This window comes from Grammomys surdaster, unplaced genomic scaffold (assembly GCF_004785775.1).
Source record: "Grammomys surdaster isolate TR1022 unplaced genomic scaffold, NIH_TR_1.0 210, whole genome shotgun sequence".
Lineage (NCBI taxonomy): Eukaryota > Metazoa > Chordata > Mammalia > Rodentia > Muridae > Grammomys > Grammomys surdaster.
This window is the reverse complement of record NW_021604655.1, coordinates 566,323-582,880: the sequence shown is the minus strand read 5'-3', so window position 1 is coordinate 582,880 and position 16,558 is coordinate 566,323. Positions and strand designations below refer to the sequence as shown.

Genomic DNA, 16,558 nt, shown 5'->3' with positions numbered 1-16,558 from the left:
TTAAAGGCATGTGCCACCACTGCCTGGCTCTGTCTCAGCCTTTCAAGCAGCTAGGATTACAGGAATGCACCACCAAGCCTGGATAAATTATTGTTATTTACAAATACTTGAAAGTATACCCCTTCTAGTAGCTCATGCCTGTAATTCCAGCATTCAGGAGGCAGAGGCAGGACAATCACTGACAGTTCAAGGCGAGGTCACCCCAGCTTACAAAGTGAGCAATAGACTAGCCAGGAATACATAGACAGACCCTACTAATACATTTTTTAAAAAGTAAAAATTAATTAAAAAATATATGCACATACATACTACATACATACATGCTACCTTACATGGGACTAAATAGTCAAATCCTGATATGGATAGGTGATAGTTTATTGAAGTAGACCGGGAGAAGTTGCTGTTTCTGATTCGGCTCTGCTTATAGGGGGAAATCTATTCCCAAATCCTACTGCAGCATTTAAAGTAGCATGTCTCCCCCTGCTGGAAATGGTGTTGGTGAAATAGGTCTTGAGTCTCCAGCAGTTCTGGGGAGGATTCAAATTGTTAAGACCTGAAAACCAGAAGAAAATCCTGTTTCAAAATCTGTTTTTCACCACAGGGACCTTAGCTCAAACAGGAATCCTTGACCAATGACTACAGGCTTCAGGCACAGGAATCTATCCATACACGGGTCAGTTTACAACCCTGGAATATCAGTTTTAAAAAGGAAGAAAAAAAGATTTGGTTACCTAACAGTTTCTTTCTTTCTTTCTTTCTTTCTTTCTTTCTTCTTCTTCTTCTTCTTCTTTTTTTTTTTTTTTTTGGTTTTTCGAGACAGGGTTTCTCTGTGTAGCCCTGGCTGTCCTGGTGTAGACCAGGCTGGCCTCGAACTCAGAAATTCACCTGTCTCTGCCTCCCAAGTGCTGGGATTAGAGGCGTGCGCCACCACCGCCCAGCCAGTATCTACTTTCATAGACTTCTTCATATAGAATTATAGAGTAAAATAATCATAAAATTATGCCTATCCATAAACACCACTGATTTATTTAGAAATTCAAAGTAGTTGATACAGAATGGCCATCTCCTCATATACAAGGGAAATCTGATTTTCTTTCCCTTTTGAAGTTCAAGACAGGGCATTCTTCATGGTTCTGCATATTTCATTTGTTCTTTTCTGCCTATATTATCTCACCTCCATGACTGTAAATCCGACTTTTATTTGTGCTTAAAACTTTACCTGGTTTCCTTCTTCTTCCAACAATGACTCAAGCTGAAGCTGAATAATTTTTCTCTTTTGCTTTTATTGATTTGTTCACTTTTTTTTTTGGCACTTACATTCTCTCATGTTGGTTATTAGACCATTTTATTTCTTTTTTTTTCTTTTCTTTTTCTTTTTTGAGACAGGGTTTCTCTGTGTAGCCCCGGCTGTCCTGAAACTCACTCTGTAGACCAGGCTGGCCTCGAACTCAGAAATCCACCTGCCTCTGCCTCCCAAGTGATGGGATTAAAGGCGTGCACCACCACGGCCCAGCTGGACCATTTTATTTCATGTGTTTGATTTTTGAGGTGTTTGAGAGCAAAGCTCATTTTAGTTAGGAGCAGTCTTCCCGTTAAGAGTTCAGGTTTAGCCGTGTGATGGGCACAAACTTCAGTTCCCTCATTTATAAACAAAAGCAAACAGCACCTATGTCCTACAATTGCTGGGATGTCCTGAGAGAATGCATGTAAAACTACAGGCTCTTAACCATTTGATAATGGGAAATGTTTTCATTTCCTCTGTCTCTCAAACAACAGCCTTACAATGTGTAGGCATTTATCTACTACTTGTTGGGAGGGTTTATGCTAACAAGTACGTTCATTCCCACTAATACATTAGCATTATCTGTGTTTGGATGAATAATGTGATTAGCTATGACCTTTAAACTGCTTGGATTACCAATGCAGGGCCATTTGCCGTCTACATCTGCAAGGTGCAATTTAACTTTCTGCAGTGCTAAGAACCTGCGATAATCTTCGCGGTCTAATAAAGTAGTCATCAGCTGCATGTGGCCACTGAGTTCTTGTAATGCTGCCAATACGGCTGGAAACCTAACACCTCCATTTTACTGAATTTTAACAGCTCTTCATGGAGTACCGGGTTGGAGAGACAGGGGCAGTTCCAGAACCAGCTTCAAACTGCCAACAACCTAAACTCGCTCGTTTTTACTTGTGAAACACTTCCCTTGGAGATTCAGCGTGCTCGAGGGGCAATTTTTCAGGGCCGGGCATGGGACATCGTCTATAAAACCTGACATCGCCCGCTGCACGGGGGAAAGCCAGCCAAACATCAAAATGCATGAAATCATCTCACTAAAATATTCAATTGCTTCTAGTCCCCGTGCACGGTCTGGGGATTGACTGGAAATCAAACCAGGCGACAAGAGTGGCAAAAAAAGTGAGTGAACCGCCGGGACGCCGCGCCCGGCTGCCAGCCCGCGCGAGTCCTCCCACGCTGGGCGCCGCAGCCGGGCGCGTCTAGTTCCGGTTCTCACCCCTAACGGCGTCAAGGGGGACACACCCCGAGGCGGCTTCCCCTCAGTGTCCGCAAACGAATCTCAACTCCTGCCGTGTGGCTACAAGCCAGTACCCATGATTTTGAAACCCAATCGTGAGATCTAGCCCTCAACACATTAACTCAAGGAACCGGACAAAATGGCGGCGAAGCCTCAAGTGCCAACCATAGAGAGGCCCACCGCTGTGGAGAGAGCGTCGCTCTCTCCTCGGTGCTCCGCGGCCTTCCGGCTAGAGCGGAGAGGTGGTGCTGGTCCCTTCTAGGAGCACAGCGCGCAGACTCCATGGTGCTGGGTCCTCGGAACCGGTCCACGTGACAGGCGAAAGCTGTCGTGGAGGCGGAGGGAGGAGAAATGGGCGGGAGGCTTTGGGGATAGCTAAAGACCCGGCGAATACCAGGTTGTCATGGAGTCGTGGGGCCCTGCTCGCGCATGCGCCGGCTAACCTGCTGGGCTGGTCATGGAGCGGCGACCCTGGCCCTAGGTGAGAAAGGCAGGTCTCGCTAGGCTCCGGGCTCAGGGAGAGCTGGGATGGGGGTGAGACTGAGAGGTTGGGATTGGGAGCACTGAGAAAGCAGGTGGGAGCAGGTGAAAGAGGACGAAGAGCGAAGTGGGCCCGAGAAAGAACCGGGACTTTAGGGGGACGGGGGCGCCAAAAATTGGGAGCAGAGGGATGCGCCATTCCTGGCTTCCTTTTAGTTGGTTTGCTGTGAGGAGTCGGGCCCGGTGTGGGGAAGGGAATCTGTGAGGTACAGATGGTGTGTAGGGACCGGGTTTGTGTGAGGGGCAAGTGGTGTGAGTCCCTTCGAGCATGTGTGCCTCGGCCTGACCCTGGATACCTTTGCTCACGCCGGAGGAGGATCTGAAGGCCTGAGGGGTCTGTGACTGGGCTGGCCAGTGGGCATGAGGGCTGCTGACAGAGTGGGTGTCCAGGATCTTCTTTTAAGAGCTATGCCCCAGACACAGGTGCACTGTCTATTTCAGAGGCCTGCGGTCCCCTACTTTTACTGGTTATTTCTCCTGAATGGCCGGCTAGCCAGGCGTGGTGCCAGTGATAGGGATGTGAGGAAGAAGGTGGCTTGTGCCAGGTAAGAAGTCAATTGTTAGTGGGTGGGCAGGACAGTTTTGATCTGGACCCAGGGCCAAAGCCAGGCTCTCTGTTTATTGCCCAAGTTCTGGCAGTAGGTATTGCCTGGGCATTTGCCTTGGAGACTGGTGGTATGCCAGTCACAGCATAGTCCTGGGGTCTGCCCAGTTCTGCCCTGCTGAGTTGGCAGGCTAAGTTGATGCCTGGAGGGCGCGCATGCTGCCTGGCGCAGATGTCCTGTGGGCTGGTTCGAATGGATAGGTGGGCACTGTTACTGCGAGCCCCCTTTTTGAAGTGATCTGAAAACGTTCTCTAATCACATGGCTCCCTTTGAAAGCTGAGGATGGAGAGAGCCGTGGGAAACTGTATGGATCAGGGCAGGGTCCTCGACATGACTTTTTCAGTCAGTTTTGAGAAGTGTGAAGGAAAATATGAATAATAGACATGTAGGTAGGTGCAGTTTTCCACCGCTAAAATACACATCCTCCCGGAATGGCATTTCTGAAAATGCAGATTAAAAGAAAAACCGACTTCAGAGAAAACCTAGTCATACATTTCTGGTTCTAACTGGGGTTACTCATGGGTTTATGGCTGATAAATTCACTTTCTACGTCCTTATCACTTTATTATATGTAAGCTTTCACCTCACACCTCTCTGCACGCATGTCATACACGTGACACATTTAAAGGGAACGTGAGCTCTCAGGAATGTTGCCAAGTAGCTATAAAAGGAGAATGCTAAAAGCTGCGTGTCAGAGCTTTTCCTCTTAACCCTTTGATCAGTCTTTTCATCCCAAATTCAAAACTCCCCAGAGATTGTGGGTCACACCAGCTTTTAACTTGGTTGGTAGACTTGTCCTTATGGTTTCATCTTAGAATAAGGGATATATTGGACAACACCTGATAATTAGACCTTGAGGTGATCATGGTGTTTGAAAATGCAGTCTTGACCTTCAAGTTGTTCAAGTATTTTGGTGACTACTAAACTGCTTGTGTTGCCAGAGACTCTGCTGGACTGAGGTTTGTTAAAATTTATTATTCTCTTGACTACCTCACAAGTCTGTTGCAAAGTTGAAAATAAAATAAAGATAGAACCAAGGACTCTGAGGTTCTAGAGAGGTGGTCTTCAATCCTCCTAACACTGGGACCCTTTAATACAGTTCCTCATGCTGTAAGTGACCCCCAGACACAAAATAATTTTGTTGCTACTTTATAACTATAATTTTGCTCCTGTTATGAATTGTAATGTAGCTGGGCGGTGGTGGTGGACGCCTCTAATCCCAGCACTTGGGAGGCAGAGGCAGGCGGATTTCTGAGTTCGAGGCCAGCCTGGTCTACCGAGTGAGTTCCAGGACAGCCAGGGCTACACAGAGAAACCCTGTCTCAAAAAACCAAAAAACCAAACCAAACCAAAACAAAACAAAACAAAAAAAACAAAAAAAGCAAAACCAAAAACAAATTGGTTTTTGGAATTGTAATGTAAATATCTGTGTTTTCTGACTCTTATGTGACCCCTGTGAAAAGAGGTCTTTTGACCCACAAAGGGTTTGGGACCCACAGATTGAGAACCACTGTTCTAGCGACAAATAATGACTCTAATGTAAGGAGTGAAAAACGGAAGTGAGCAGCAAGTGCCATGAAGCACACTTCCGAGAATGTCACACCAGTTTATGTGAGCGTTCACTAATTTCCCATTATGAATCTTACTGTACACTGTCTTAAGGGGTGCTGGTGGGAAATACCACCTCTCTGTTTTTCTGCCCAGAGCTTCCTCTGGTGTGCTGCGTGTGAGCCCACTTCCTCCAAAAGTGAAGAGGTGTGTGTAGCTCTCTGTTCTTCTCACATGGGCCTCCTCAGCTGGAACTCTAAAGCTTTTTTTTCTGCTTGAGCAGAAGAATGTTATCAAAAACAGAGGCTCTCATATTTTTAAATCTTTTTGCATCTAAAATAGACACTTTACCATTTTAAAGTCAGTTGTGTGGGTTTTGTTTTTCTTCTAAAATGCCACCAATTCCCCAGGATACAAAGTTTTAGAATCTAACGGATTTGTCAAAGTTTTACTATTTTGATTCTGCAGTCAATATTCTGTAAATTCCCCGTGAACCAGAGTAAATTCCTAAGTGTTTTTCTGTGGCTCCACTGACTACATTTTAATAGCTAACATCTTAATAACTCTTCATAGTCTTATGTCAGGATCATAGAGACTAAATTGGGATGCTTTCTCTAAAATACCTGTAAAATATTCTGTTTAGTAAGATATTGTGACATTTTCTCAGATTCTTAGTTGCAACTGCCTTGACCTGCCCTTCTAATCTGGATCAAGGCTGGTCAGACCCGCATTAGTCTGAATACCATCTGGAAGCCACTTCTAGTTTCATTTTAAAGAAGGTTCTAGTCACTTTCAAACTATTATTTTAGGAAAATCACACTGTTGTGCACGTTTGTTAGGTTTCATACAAAAGGACCCTACTTTAGTTAGAGATACAGCTTTACGTTTCCATCTGCTTTTTAAACAGGATTGTCCAGGCTGTCAAACATCCTCGTTGTCAAACAGCGGGCTCTGTAAGACGCGTCAGTGTCATTGTTTATCACTGCGTGTGGAGGGTTAAGCATGTGACCGGTGGGAGAGTCACATGCTATGGACTGGACAAGGCTGACAAACCCTAATGAGATAGATGTGGGGCAGAATGACTTTTACTTGGAGTTGAATTTAGAGTTTCCTCCCATGCAGCTCAGTTTGTGTCCCTTCAGTCCACTTCACGTCTATAAGCATGTGAGCAAGAGATTGCTCAAGAGCGCGTGGACTCGTATGTCTCCTGCTCGTTGTACCGAGAGGTTCTGCTCTGCTCTTTCTCACGAGGCACTGAACTAGCAGAAATGTTCAGGTGTGGCGCTTGAAGATATTCCAGACCATGCCACTTAGCTGAGGTGTGTGGTTTTACCTAAGACAGCTGTGTGGAGTCATGAGTGGATTGTGAATTCAATAATTTCTGGGCTTTTCCTCCTCCTACCCAGTTTCATCATTGTCTTCCTTGGTGCTACCCTCTTTTCTTAACCCCTGAAGTCCCTTGTTTTTTTTTTTTTTTTTTTTTTTAAGATAGGATCTTGCTAGGTAGCCCGGGCTGGCCCAGAGCTCACTTTATAGACCAGGTTGGCCTCAAACTCAAAGATCTGCGTGACTTTGCCTCCTGAGTACTGGGCGAGTGCCACCACTCCCATTGCTCCTTAGTTAACATCCAGTTTCCAGCGTGCATGACTCCAAGGCACCGCCCGTGTGTCCTGTGCGTCAGCTCCCCCATCTCTTCCCCCATCCCCATTGTCTGTGCACAGCATTCTGCTTTGACCTCCCTGGCCATTTTACTTCTGAGTATATCAAGTTCTTTCTCCCTTCAGCCTCCACATTGGCTGGGAACACACTGCACAGTCTACCTATGGCCTTTGACCTCACTATTGTGTGCTAACTCCCCATCCTCCAGATTCCAGCCACACAGCACTTTCCTGCTGCCCTAGACAATTAGCCTCACACCTTCATAGCCTGTCAAAGCAATCATGAGTTGTATGACTACTTGGTTAATATCTATTGTTTTCTCTCTAGATCACAAGCTCCAGGAAGCATACAAACACAAATTATTCTATTCTCTGAATCTTCAGTATAGTACAATGGCCAATTATAGGGAGCACTTAATATTTTTTTTTTTTTTAAATACATGTTTCTGAATGTAATGTATCTGAGCCTTACCTCTTCCATTGTAAAATGGGGTCACAACTGAGGAGGGTACTGTAAAGGTCGAGAGTAACATTAACAGCAGTAAACGTTACATATCTTTTTTAAAAATTATTTATTTATTTTATGTACGTGAATACACTGTAGCTGTCTTCAGACACACCAGAAGAGGTCATTGGATCCCATTACAGATGGTTGTGAGCCACCATGTGGTTGCTGGGAATTGAACTCAGGACCTCTGGAAGAGTAGTCAGTGCTCTTAACCTCTGAGCCATCTCTCCAGCCCCATGTTACATATCTTTATGCAGTATAAGTACTTACATTTAAATTTTTTATTTATTTTATGTGTGAGGTGTTTTGTTTGCTTGTATGTCTGTGTTCCCCTCTGTGCCTAGTGCTCACAGATGCCAGGGAGGGCATTGTGACCTCTAGGGCTCGAGTTGTTGTTGTGAGCCACCATGTTTGGGCTAGGACTCAACCCTGAGTCCTCTGGAAGATTGCCAAGTGCTCCGAACTGTTTGAGCCATCGTTCTAGCCCACCCCTTGTAAGTACTTTTTACATTAAATTTTTTTATTATTATTATTTTACTGTTTCACTTTATAGCCCACCTACTGCCCTCTCCCAGTTACCGCTTCTCACAATTCTCCCGAGTAAGCATTTCTGAAATATGCTGTGTGTACATAAAAGTTTTTGCTTTTATGTGGTGATGCTGGGACCACACTTATTCTATAAACATACCAAGTAAGTGCTCTACCACTGAGCTATACCTTCAGGCCTGGAAAAGTTTTGTGGGCTCTTTTTTTTTTTTTTTTTTTTTTTTTTTTGTATAATTTAAGTAAAAAAAGTAGCATGTAGAGGTAGAGATGGCTCAGGGGTTAAGAACCCTGTTCCAGAGGACCTGGGACCCGACACCCTCACACAGACATATATATAAGGGGAAACACCAATGCACATAAAATAAAAATAAATCATTAAAAAAATGTGGTGGATGGGCCAGTGTGATAGTTGAGCAGGTGAAGGTGCTTGCACCTGACAGGACCCACGAGGTGGAAGGGTATGGCCAACTCCTGTCAGTTGTCCTCTGACCTCTACATGTGAATCACGGCACACGTGTGTTCATACACATGTATATGTGCACACAAAAAGAAACCTATAAAATAAATGTAAAAAAGGCTTTTGAAGTAGTGTGTGTGTGTATGTATCTCTGTGTATATGTATCTCTGTGTGTGTATCTGTGTGTGTGTGAATGTGTGTGTGTATGTGCGATATTGGTTGTACTCTGCTTAGTACTTTAAGAACTGACAGGTTTATTTGAGAAACTCTGTACTGTTGAGCGGTGGCACTAGGTCACAAGCCACATACATATGTCTACTGGGAAAGCACGCCTTGCTGGTTGATGTTACCTCTCCTCTCCTCAGGGAGGAGGGTGAGTTTATTTGGTTACCCATTTCAAAAAGCCTCATCAGATGTCCCTTTGTTAGCAGCTCACAAAGCTCCTACTGAATGTGGTTTGCGTGCCTTGAATGCGTGCCTTGAATTCGGAATGGAATTAGAGGGCAGCAAGGGGCCAGTGAACCTTCTTTTGGGTGGAAACCATTCTGTTTAGTAAACTTGAAGCTTGGTCAGCTGAGACCACAGGGAATTTGTAGCTGAAGTGGGTGAGGCTAGCGTTCTTTGCCCTTATTTTTTCCTCACCATTTGGTTCACCTTGTTCATGCTCCAGGTAATGACTGCTTATGTAATTGTTGTTTCTCATAGCGTGATCCATATGCAAAGAGTACCTGCAATCCAGCTTCCAGCCCTCTTAGACATGGAGAGGAAAATCCCATCCAGAGAGAGCCCCAGAAGACTCTCTGCCAAGCCAGGCAGAGGCACAGAGATGAAAAAACTAGCCCGACCACTTGGCGTGGCAGCTGCTGACTCAGACAAGGACTCTGGTTTTTCAGGTTAACCATATCTTACTCTTCTGCCTTTTACTGAATGATTTGCATGAAAACCTTCCTCCCTGAAACTCATTAGTATAAGAAAAACAAGAAACTTTCCCACACAGGATAAATAACTATCTGAGGTCTTACGAATAGTAACCTGAGAATGTGGGGTAGTGAAGGTAATTCTGTGGTATCTTATGATCTATCTATCTATCTATCTATCTATCACAGCACCATGGAGTTAATTCTGAAAAAATATGTGATATCCTTTTTCAATTAGACTTTCAACTTTTAATCCTACATTTCAAACTGTATCTACTAGAACAAATATTTAAACATGGGCTGGAAATACAGTTGAGTTGTGGAGTGCTTGCCTCGTATTCAGGAAGCCCTAGATTGGACCCCAGCACTTTATAAAACTGGGTGTGCTAGTTCTCTGTTCCTGTAGTCCTATCACTAGAAGGTCAGAGTGGAAGGATCAGAAGTTTGATGTCGTCCTTAGCTACATACGAGTTCAGTTCTCTTTGAATTATAGGAGATCCTGTCTCAAAGACAAGTGTTTTTAAAAATACTCAGAATTCTGTTATGTTAATTTCTTTTATATGACAGGGAAAAAGAAAAATACTACTGCATCTTGTTGCCATGTAACAGTGTGAAGGTCAGTTAAAAGTAATACAGTCATGTACTATGTAACAAGAAGCTGGTCCTTATGTGATTTTATTCTTGTGTGAACACTAGATGATCTAGTCTGTTACATACTTAGACTATATGGTATAGTTGTTATCACATATGTGACTGGTCATTGTCTGAACCTTCTTTATGTGGTAAGTGACTATCATCTGTTAAGATAACACTGGCTTAGAAAGTAATTTTGCTATACTTAAAAAAAAAGTCCCTTCCTTCTAACTTTTTCCTATTAACTATATTTTGTTCTTAGACTGCGAGCTACCTGACCCAACTGTAAACTCTATTAGAGATAAGAAAGTAGAACAGGGGGCTGGAGAGATGGTTCGGCAGGGAAGAGCACTTGGTGTTCTTGTAGAGGACATAGGTTCAGTGTCTAACACCCACATCAGTTCATAGCCACTTGTAACTCTAGTTCCAGGAGATCTCACCCCTCTTGTTGTCTCTGAGGGCTCTTGCATGTACATGGTGCATGTATATACAGACTAGTGGGCACACACACACACACAAAATAAACAAATCTTTGAGCTGGGTATGGTGGCACACGCCTTTAATCCCAGGATGTGGGATGCAAAGACAAGTGGATCTCTGAGTTTTAAGCTATCAGTGTCTACAGAGTTAGTTCCAGGCCATGAGGGGCACATGATGAGGCCTTATCTCAAACCAAACCCAACCCAACCCAACCCAACCCAACCCAACCCAACCCACCACACCACACCAAACCAAAAACCAAACCAAACCACAGCAAAAACCAAACCAACCAAACAAACCTTCCAAAACAAATTTATCATTAGTATTAACTTTTCCTCTCCTCTACCCTCTCCTTTCCCCTCCCTCCTTCCTTTTTTCCTTCTTTCTTCCTTTCTTTCTTTTTTTTTTTAAATTTATTTATTTATTATTTGTAAGTAAACTGTAGCTGTCTTCAGACACCTCACAAGAGGACATCAGATATCATTACAGATGGTTGTGAGCCACCATGTGGTTGCTGGGATTTGAACTCATGACTTCTGGAAGAGCAGTCAGTGCTCTTAACCACTGAGCCATCTCACCAGCCCTCTTCCTTTCTTTCTTAAAGATTTATTTCATGTATGTGAGTACACTGTCACTCTCTTCAGACACACCAGAAGAGGGTATCATATGCCATTACAGATGGTTGTGAGCCACCATGTGGTTGCTGGGAATTGAACTCAGGACCTCTGGAAGAGCGGTCACTGTTCTTAACTGCTGAGCCATCTTTCCAGCCCTTGTTAGCTGTTGTCTTAGTTTGAGTTTTACTGCTGTGAACAGACACCATGACCAAGGTAAGTCTTACAAGGAACAACATTTAATTGGGGCTGGCTTACAGGTTCAGAAGTCTAGTCCATTATCATTATCATCAAGGCAGGAACATGGCAGCATCCAGGCAAGCATGGTACAGGAGGAGCTGAGAGTTCCACATCTTCATCTGAAGGCTGCTAGCAGAATACTGGCTTCCAGGAAGCCAGGAGTAGGGTCTTAAAGCCCATGCCCACAGTTACACACCTACTACAACAAGGCCACATCTCCAAATAGTGCCACTCCCCAGGCCAAGCATATACAAACAGTCACAGCTGTCCTGAGCCTTACCCAAACAGGCTGGCTGCATCCCTCTATGAGCCTCTTAATTTTGTGCTGACGCTCTTCTTTTATTTCTAGGTCTGAAGGTAGTCAGTGACTTGAACTACTCTTACTATGCAACTAATGCCAACAGTGTTGTCCCAGTAGATTCTCAGGGTGATGAGGGGACTCAGGCTCACTATCCTGAGAATGGAGCTTTTTCTAGGGAAAGATTTATATGCAGGCATACACATATTTCCAGGTGTTACTAGGTTCCACCCATGTTACTGATTTACTAATTTATAGTTGGAATTGCTGCTGTTAGGAAATCTAGGACTCTTCCCTTCTTAGATTGGTATGCTTCGTCTCATAGTCATGCTGAATGAGACGCTAAGTTATAAATAGAGTCTTACTTAGAGAGGGGCAGTACTGACCCAGGGATTAGAACAGAGGAATTAGTGTCCTACCCAGGGCCAGGACAGTCCAGGACAGGGAAGGGTAAGCCAGCCTGCAGCACTGTGGCTTCCCTTCTCTGAATGTAATTGCTTACTAGGCTTGCTTGATGAAGCTCACCTGAAGCATCTAGTGAAGATTTAGATCCCTAGGCCCTGCTAGAGATTGTGGTACTGCAGCTGGGGAGGGGCCTGCAAAGTGGGGTCTAGAAAACAAGGTTGAAGATCTGGAAAACACTGAGGACTTTTTCCTCTTTCAGTTTCACACTTGCTTTTGCTCTGTTTCTAGATCATGTGGTAATGCATGCTCCTTGTAAAAGTTTAAACACTTGGAGCGGTCAAAGAAGAAAACAAACTTTACCCACAGTCCTTCAGTTTGTAATTCCCAGGACCACTGGCTTTCAGCTCCTTCTTCTAAAGTCTAACTGTCTCAGTCCAGTTTTAGTAAGTACTGTACTGTTGAGACACAGTGGCAGGAACACAGTCGCTCTCACTCTTGTTTCAGAAGGTGGCTCCAGTGAAAGCTACTGGTCATTCTTGGGGCAGGGTCCAGGGAGATGGTCACTACTTGAGTTAGTCCAGCTACCTTGGATATGATGGAAATTTGTACTTGATCTTAGCCCAAAGGCTGAAAAGCACTTTGGTAAAATTTGCAAAACTAGGGCTAGAGAGAGGGCTCAGTGGTTAAGGGAACTGTCTGCTCTTCCACAGGACCCAGGTTCAATCCCCAGCACTTACATGGCAGCTCACAACTGTCTGTAATTCCAGTTCCAACGGATCTTACACCCTCACACCAATGTACATAAACTAATTTAAAAAAAAAAATTTCAAAATCAAGATGGAGTGTGTTTTCTATTTTAAAATTGTTTTCCCAAATTTATTTTGAGAAATTTCAAATCTAAAGAAAAGTGATTGAGTCCTTGACCAGAAAGATACTTTCTTCAGATCCATGGGGAATTACTGTTTTTGCCTTGTTTACATCCTTTCCCTGCGTACATTGCTTAACTGTTTGAAAAGTAAACTTCAAACAGTTAGCTTTTATTGCTAAGTCTTTAGTCTAAATTTCAGAAGCAAAGACATTTCTCTATATAATTATAATACCACCATCACACCCAGGAAAGTCAGCCCTTGTGGAAGACGGAGACTGTAACCATAGTGTGACTGAATTTCCCCGTTAGCCTAGTGAAGTCCCTATAGCATTTGTCACTGTTTTTTTGCTTTTGGATTCAGCATCCAGTTGCTTTTTAATCTTATTTAATCCAGAGTAACTGTCTATCTTTTCTTTCATTTTCTTTATGACATTGACATCTTTGAATAAGATAGGACTGTAGTTTGATAGAATGTCCCACATTCTGGATTTTCTGATAGTTTCCCCACGTTTAGAATCATTGGAGCACCACATGGTTGATGTTGTATACTTTCCATTGCAAAACACAAGGAAATTGTTAAATTAGTCTTATTCTGTTTTGTTTATTTTGTTTTAAGATTTATTTATTTTTATGCATGTGTCTTTTCAAGAGTTTGTGCACTATTCACATGCAGATGCCTGTGGGGGCCAGTACAGGGCATCAGATCCCCTGGAACTGAGTTACTGGAGGTTGTGAGTCACCCGATATGGGGACTAGGAACTGAACCTGGGTCTTCTGTAAGTGCTCTTAACTGCTGAGCCATTTCCAGCTCCCATTTTCATTCTTGATGATACTCTAATCACTTGGTTAAATGGTACCATGTACCACATTCCTTTATTGTAAAGATAACCTTTTAGACAAACTTAGTGGCACATGTCTAGAATCCTAGGTTCTGGGGAGGCTGAGGCAGGTGAATTACTTGGTCATGACCTGCCTGGCCTCCTGAGTGCTAGGTCATAGGCAAGTATCATTACACCTGCCTTCTAGCAAACTCCTGGTCAGTGTTTTATTGTCCATTGATGATCTTTGCTTGAACTAGTTATTACTCCAGTGATTTAAAGGTTGTAATCTTCTAATGCTGTCATTTTGCCAACTGAACCTTTTTGTGAAAAAAATATTTTCCTTTTTTCTGTTTTGTTTTGCATATCATCCTGGATTTATGGGATTCTTTAGTAATTATTTGTTGGTCCATTATCACCATTTTATGTTATGTACGTTGTCTCATGTGAAAAGTGTTTGAGTGAAAGGAACAAGTGGTCTAGATTCATCTTATCCCTTTTTAGCAAAAGACTTGCAGTAACTCTTTGTCCACGATATCTGGTTTCTTTTCTTTTTAAAAGATTTATTTATTTATTTTATTTATATGAGTACACCATTGCTTTCTTCAAACATACCAGAAGAGGGCATCAGATCCCATTACAGATAGTTGTGAGCCACCATATGTTTGCTGGGAACTAAACTCAGGACCTCTGGAAGAACAGTCAGTGCTCTTAACCACTGAGCCATCTCTCCAGCACCCAACACCTAGTTTCATTATGCGTAGAATGCATTTCAACTCCAAAGTCCAGGAATCACACTTGTTTCTAGTCTAGTAGTTGTTAATCAGAAGTATCCATTCGGCTGGGTGGTGGTGGCGCACGCCTTTAATCCCAGTGCTTGGGAGACAGAGACAGGTGCATTTCTGAGTTCGAGGCCAGCCTGCTTTACAGAGTGAGTTCCAGGATAGCCAGGGCTACACAGAGAAACCCTGTCTCGAAAAACAAAAACAAACAAACAAAAAGACGTATCCATTTGTATTAACTGTCTGACCAAGGGAAGGACTCCAACAGCCATGATTTTTGACAAGTGTCACTAGACTTTCTGAATTTTACCTCTGTTGATAAATATCTTTCTGATCATAGTCTTTGCCAAGCTGTACAAAATACATTTACAGTTTATCTTCCCTCAGTCAGATTACTCTGACATACTCATGGGGCTTTGTCTGTCTTCCTTCCTTCCTTCCGTCCTTCCTTCCTTCCTTCCTTCCTTCCTTCCCTTCCCGCCCTCCCCTTCCCTCCCCCCCTCCCTCCCTCCCTCCCTCCCTCCCTCCCTCCCTCCCTCCCTCTCTTTCTTTCTTTCTTCCTTTCTTTGGCATTGGATGCCCTGGAGCTGGGATTACAAGTGGTTGTGAGCCACTCTATGTGGGTTCCTGGAAGAGCAACAAGTGCTCTTAACCATTCTCTCTCCAGTCTCTGTTTTTTTGAGACTGGGTCATTCTGTATGTAACTGAGGCTAGCCTTGAACTTCTGGTTTTTCTGGCTCAGCATTCTAAGTGATGAGATTATAGGTATGTGCCACCACACCTGATCTGTTCTGACCCCCCCACACCTGATCTGTTCTGACCCCGCCCCCCAGTCTCTCTCTCTTGGTAGGACCTCATATATGCCTGGTCTCAAACTCACTATGTAGTCACAGATAATCCTGGACTCCTGATCCTCCTGCTTCTACCTTTTGAGTGCTGACATTACAGGTATGCACCAGACCTAGCTTACGTGGTGCTTGAGATGAACCCAGGGCTGCATACTTGCCAGGAAGGCTCTTTGTCAACTGAGCTACATGTTGGTGAGCATAGAGTATTCCCAGATACTTCTGTAGAAGGTACATGATCTTTGGGTTCATTTTAGCAGGTACCTGGTTGCATTCCTTCTATATGGAATTTACATAGGGAGAATATCTGTACTGTCTCCCATCACTACAACCATGATACCCGATGGGAAGGTTTATGTTGATCATAGTTTCAGATGGTGTCAGTCCTTTGAGGTGGAAGCTACAGTGGAGCAGCCCTGCCTGTGGAGGTAGAGGTGTGCAGCAGTGGGCCAGGAGCAGAGAAAGCAGGCCAGGCCAGAGCCTGCTATAACCTGTGAAGGCCTGCTCCCAGCCATCTACCAGCCGAGTCCTACTCCTGAAACCTCTATGCCTTTAAGATAGAGCCACAAGCTGGGTATGAAGCATTTAAAACATGGGCCTGTGGGAGAGACTTCAGATGCAAACCATAGCAGCATCCTTTTACAGCCTGTTGTACAGGATTCCCAGTAAGCTCGCATGTGTTCAGGACTTCACCAAGTAGGTACTTAACAGGGCAGCCGGGACAGCAGGACGAGCAGTTTAGCTTCAGCTTCGACAACTGATGTAAGTCTCTTTTCCTATCACTGTGATAAAATACCTGATAAAAGCAACTTACAGGAAAAGAGTTTATTTCAGCTCACAGTTCAAATGATAGTTCATCATGGCAGGAGAGTCAAAGGCAGCAGGGGCTTGAAGCAGTTTCCTACACACACCCACAGTCAGGAAGCAGGGAGCTCATGGCAGGAGAGTCAAAGGCAGCAGGGGCTTGAAGCAGTTTCCTACACATACCCACAGTCAGGAAGCAGGGGGCAGTGACCATTGGTGCTCTGCTCACCTCCTTCTTTGTATATATAATCAGGGCAGAATCCCTGCTAGGAGTGCTCCTGCCTGTAGTCAGGAAGTACTCCTGCCTGTGTCAGGGAGTGCTCCTGCCTGTGTCAGGGAGTGCTCCTGCCTGTAGTCAGGGAGTACTCCTGCCTGTAGTCAGGGAGTGTTCCTGCCTGTGTCAGGGAGTGCTCCTGCCTGTAGTCAGGGAGTGCTCCTGCCTGTAGTCAGGGAGTGTT

The 16,558-nt window shown here is 44.1% G+C and overlaps 1 protein-coding gene across 3 annotated transcripts in view; it reads left to right on the top strand.

Annotated features, from left to right (window-relative positions):
• Positions 1–2,859: 2,859 nt before the first annotated feature.
• Cipc (CLOCK interacting pacemaker) overlaps positions 2,860–16,558 on the top strand; it is a 19,216-nt gene continuing 5,517 nt past the window's right edge. The window contains exons 1-2 of one of the 3 annotated variants that reach the window (XM_028771902.1): positions 2,860–3,015; positions 9,102–9,289. In XM_028771902.1, the coding sequence (XP_028627735.1) occupies positions 9,112–9,289 (178 nt within the window). In that variant the 5' untranslated portion in view covers positions 2,860–3,015; positions 9,102–9,111. Of the gene's footprint in view, positions 3,016–3,519; positions 3,620–7,767; positions 7,888–9,101; positions 9,290–16,558 lie in introns of those variants that run through there. The other 2 variants (XM_028771903.1, XM_028771904.1) reach the window with 2 other exon arrangements.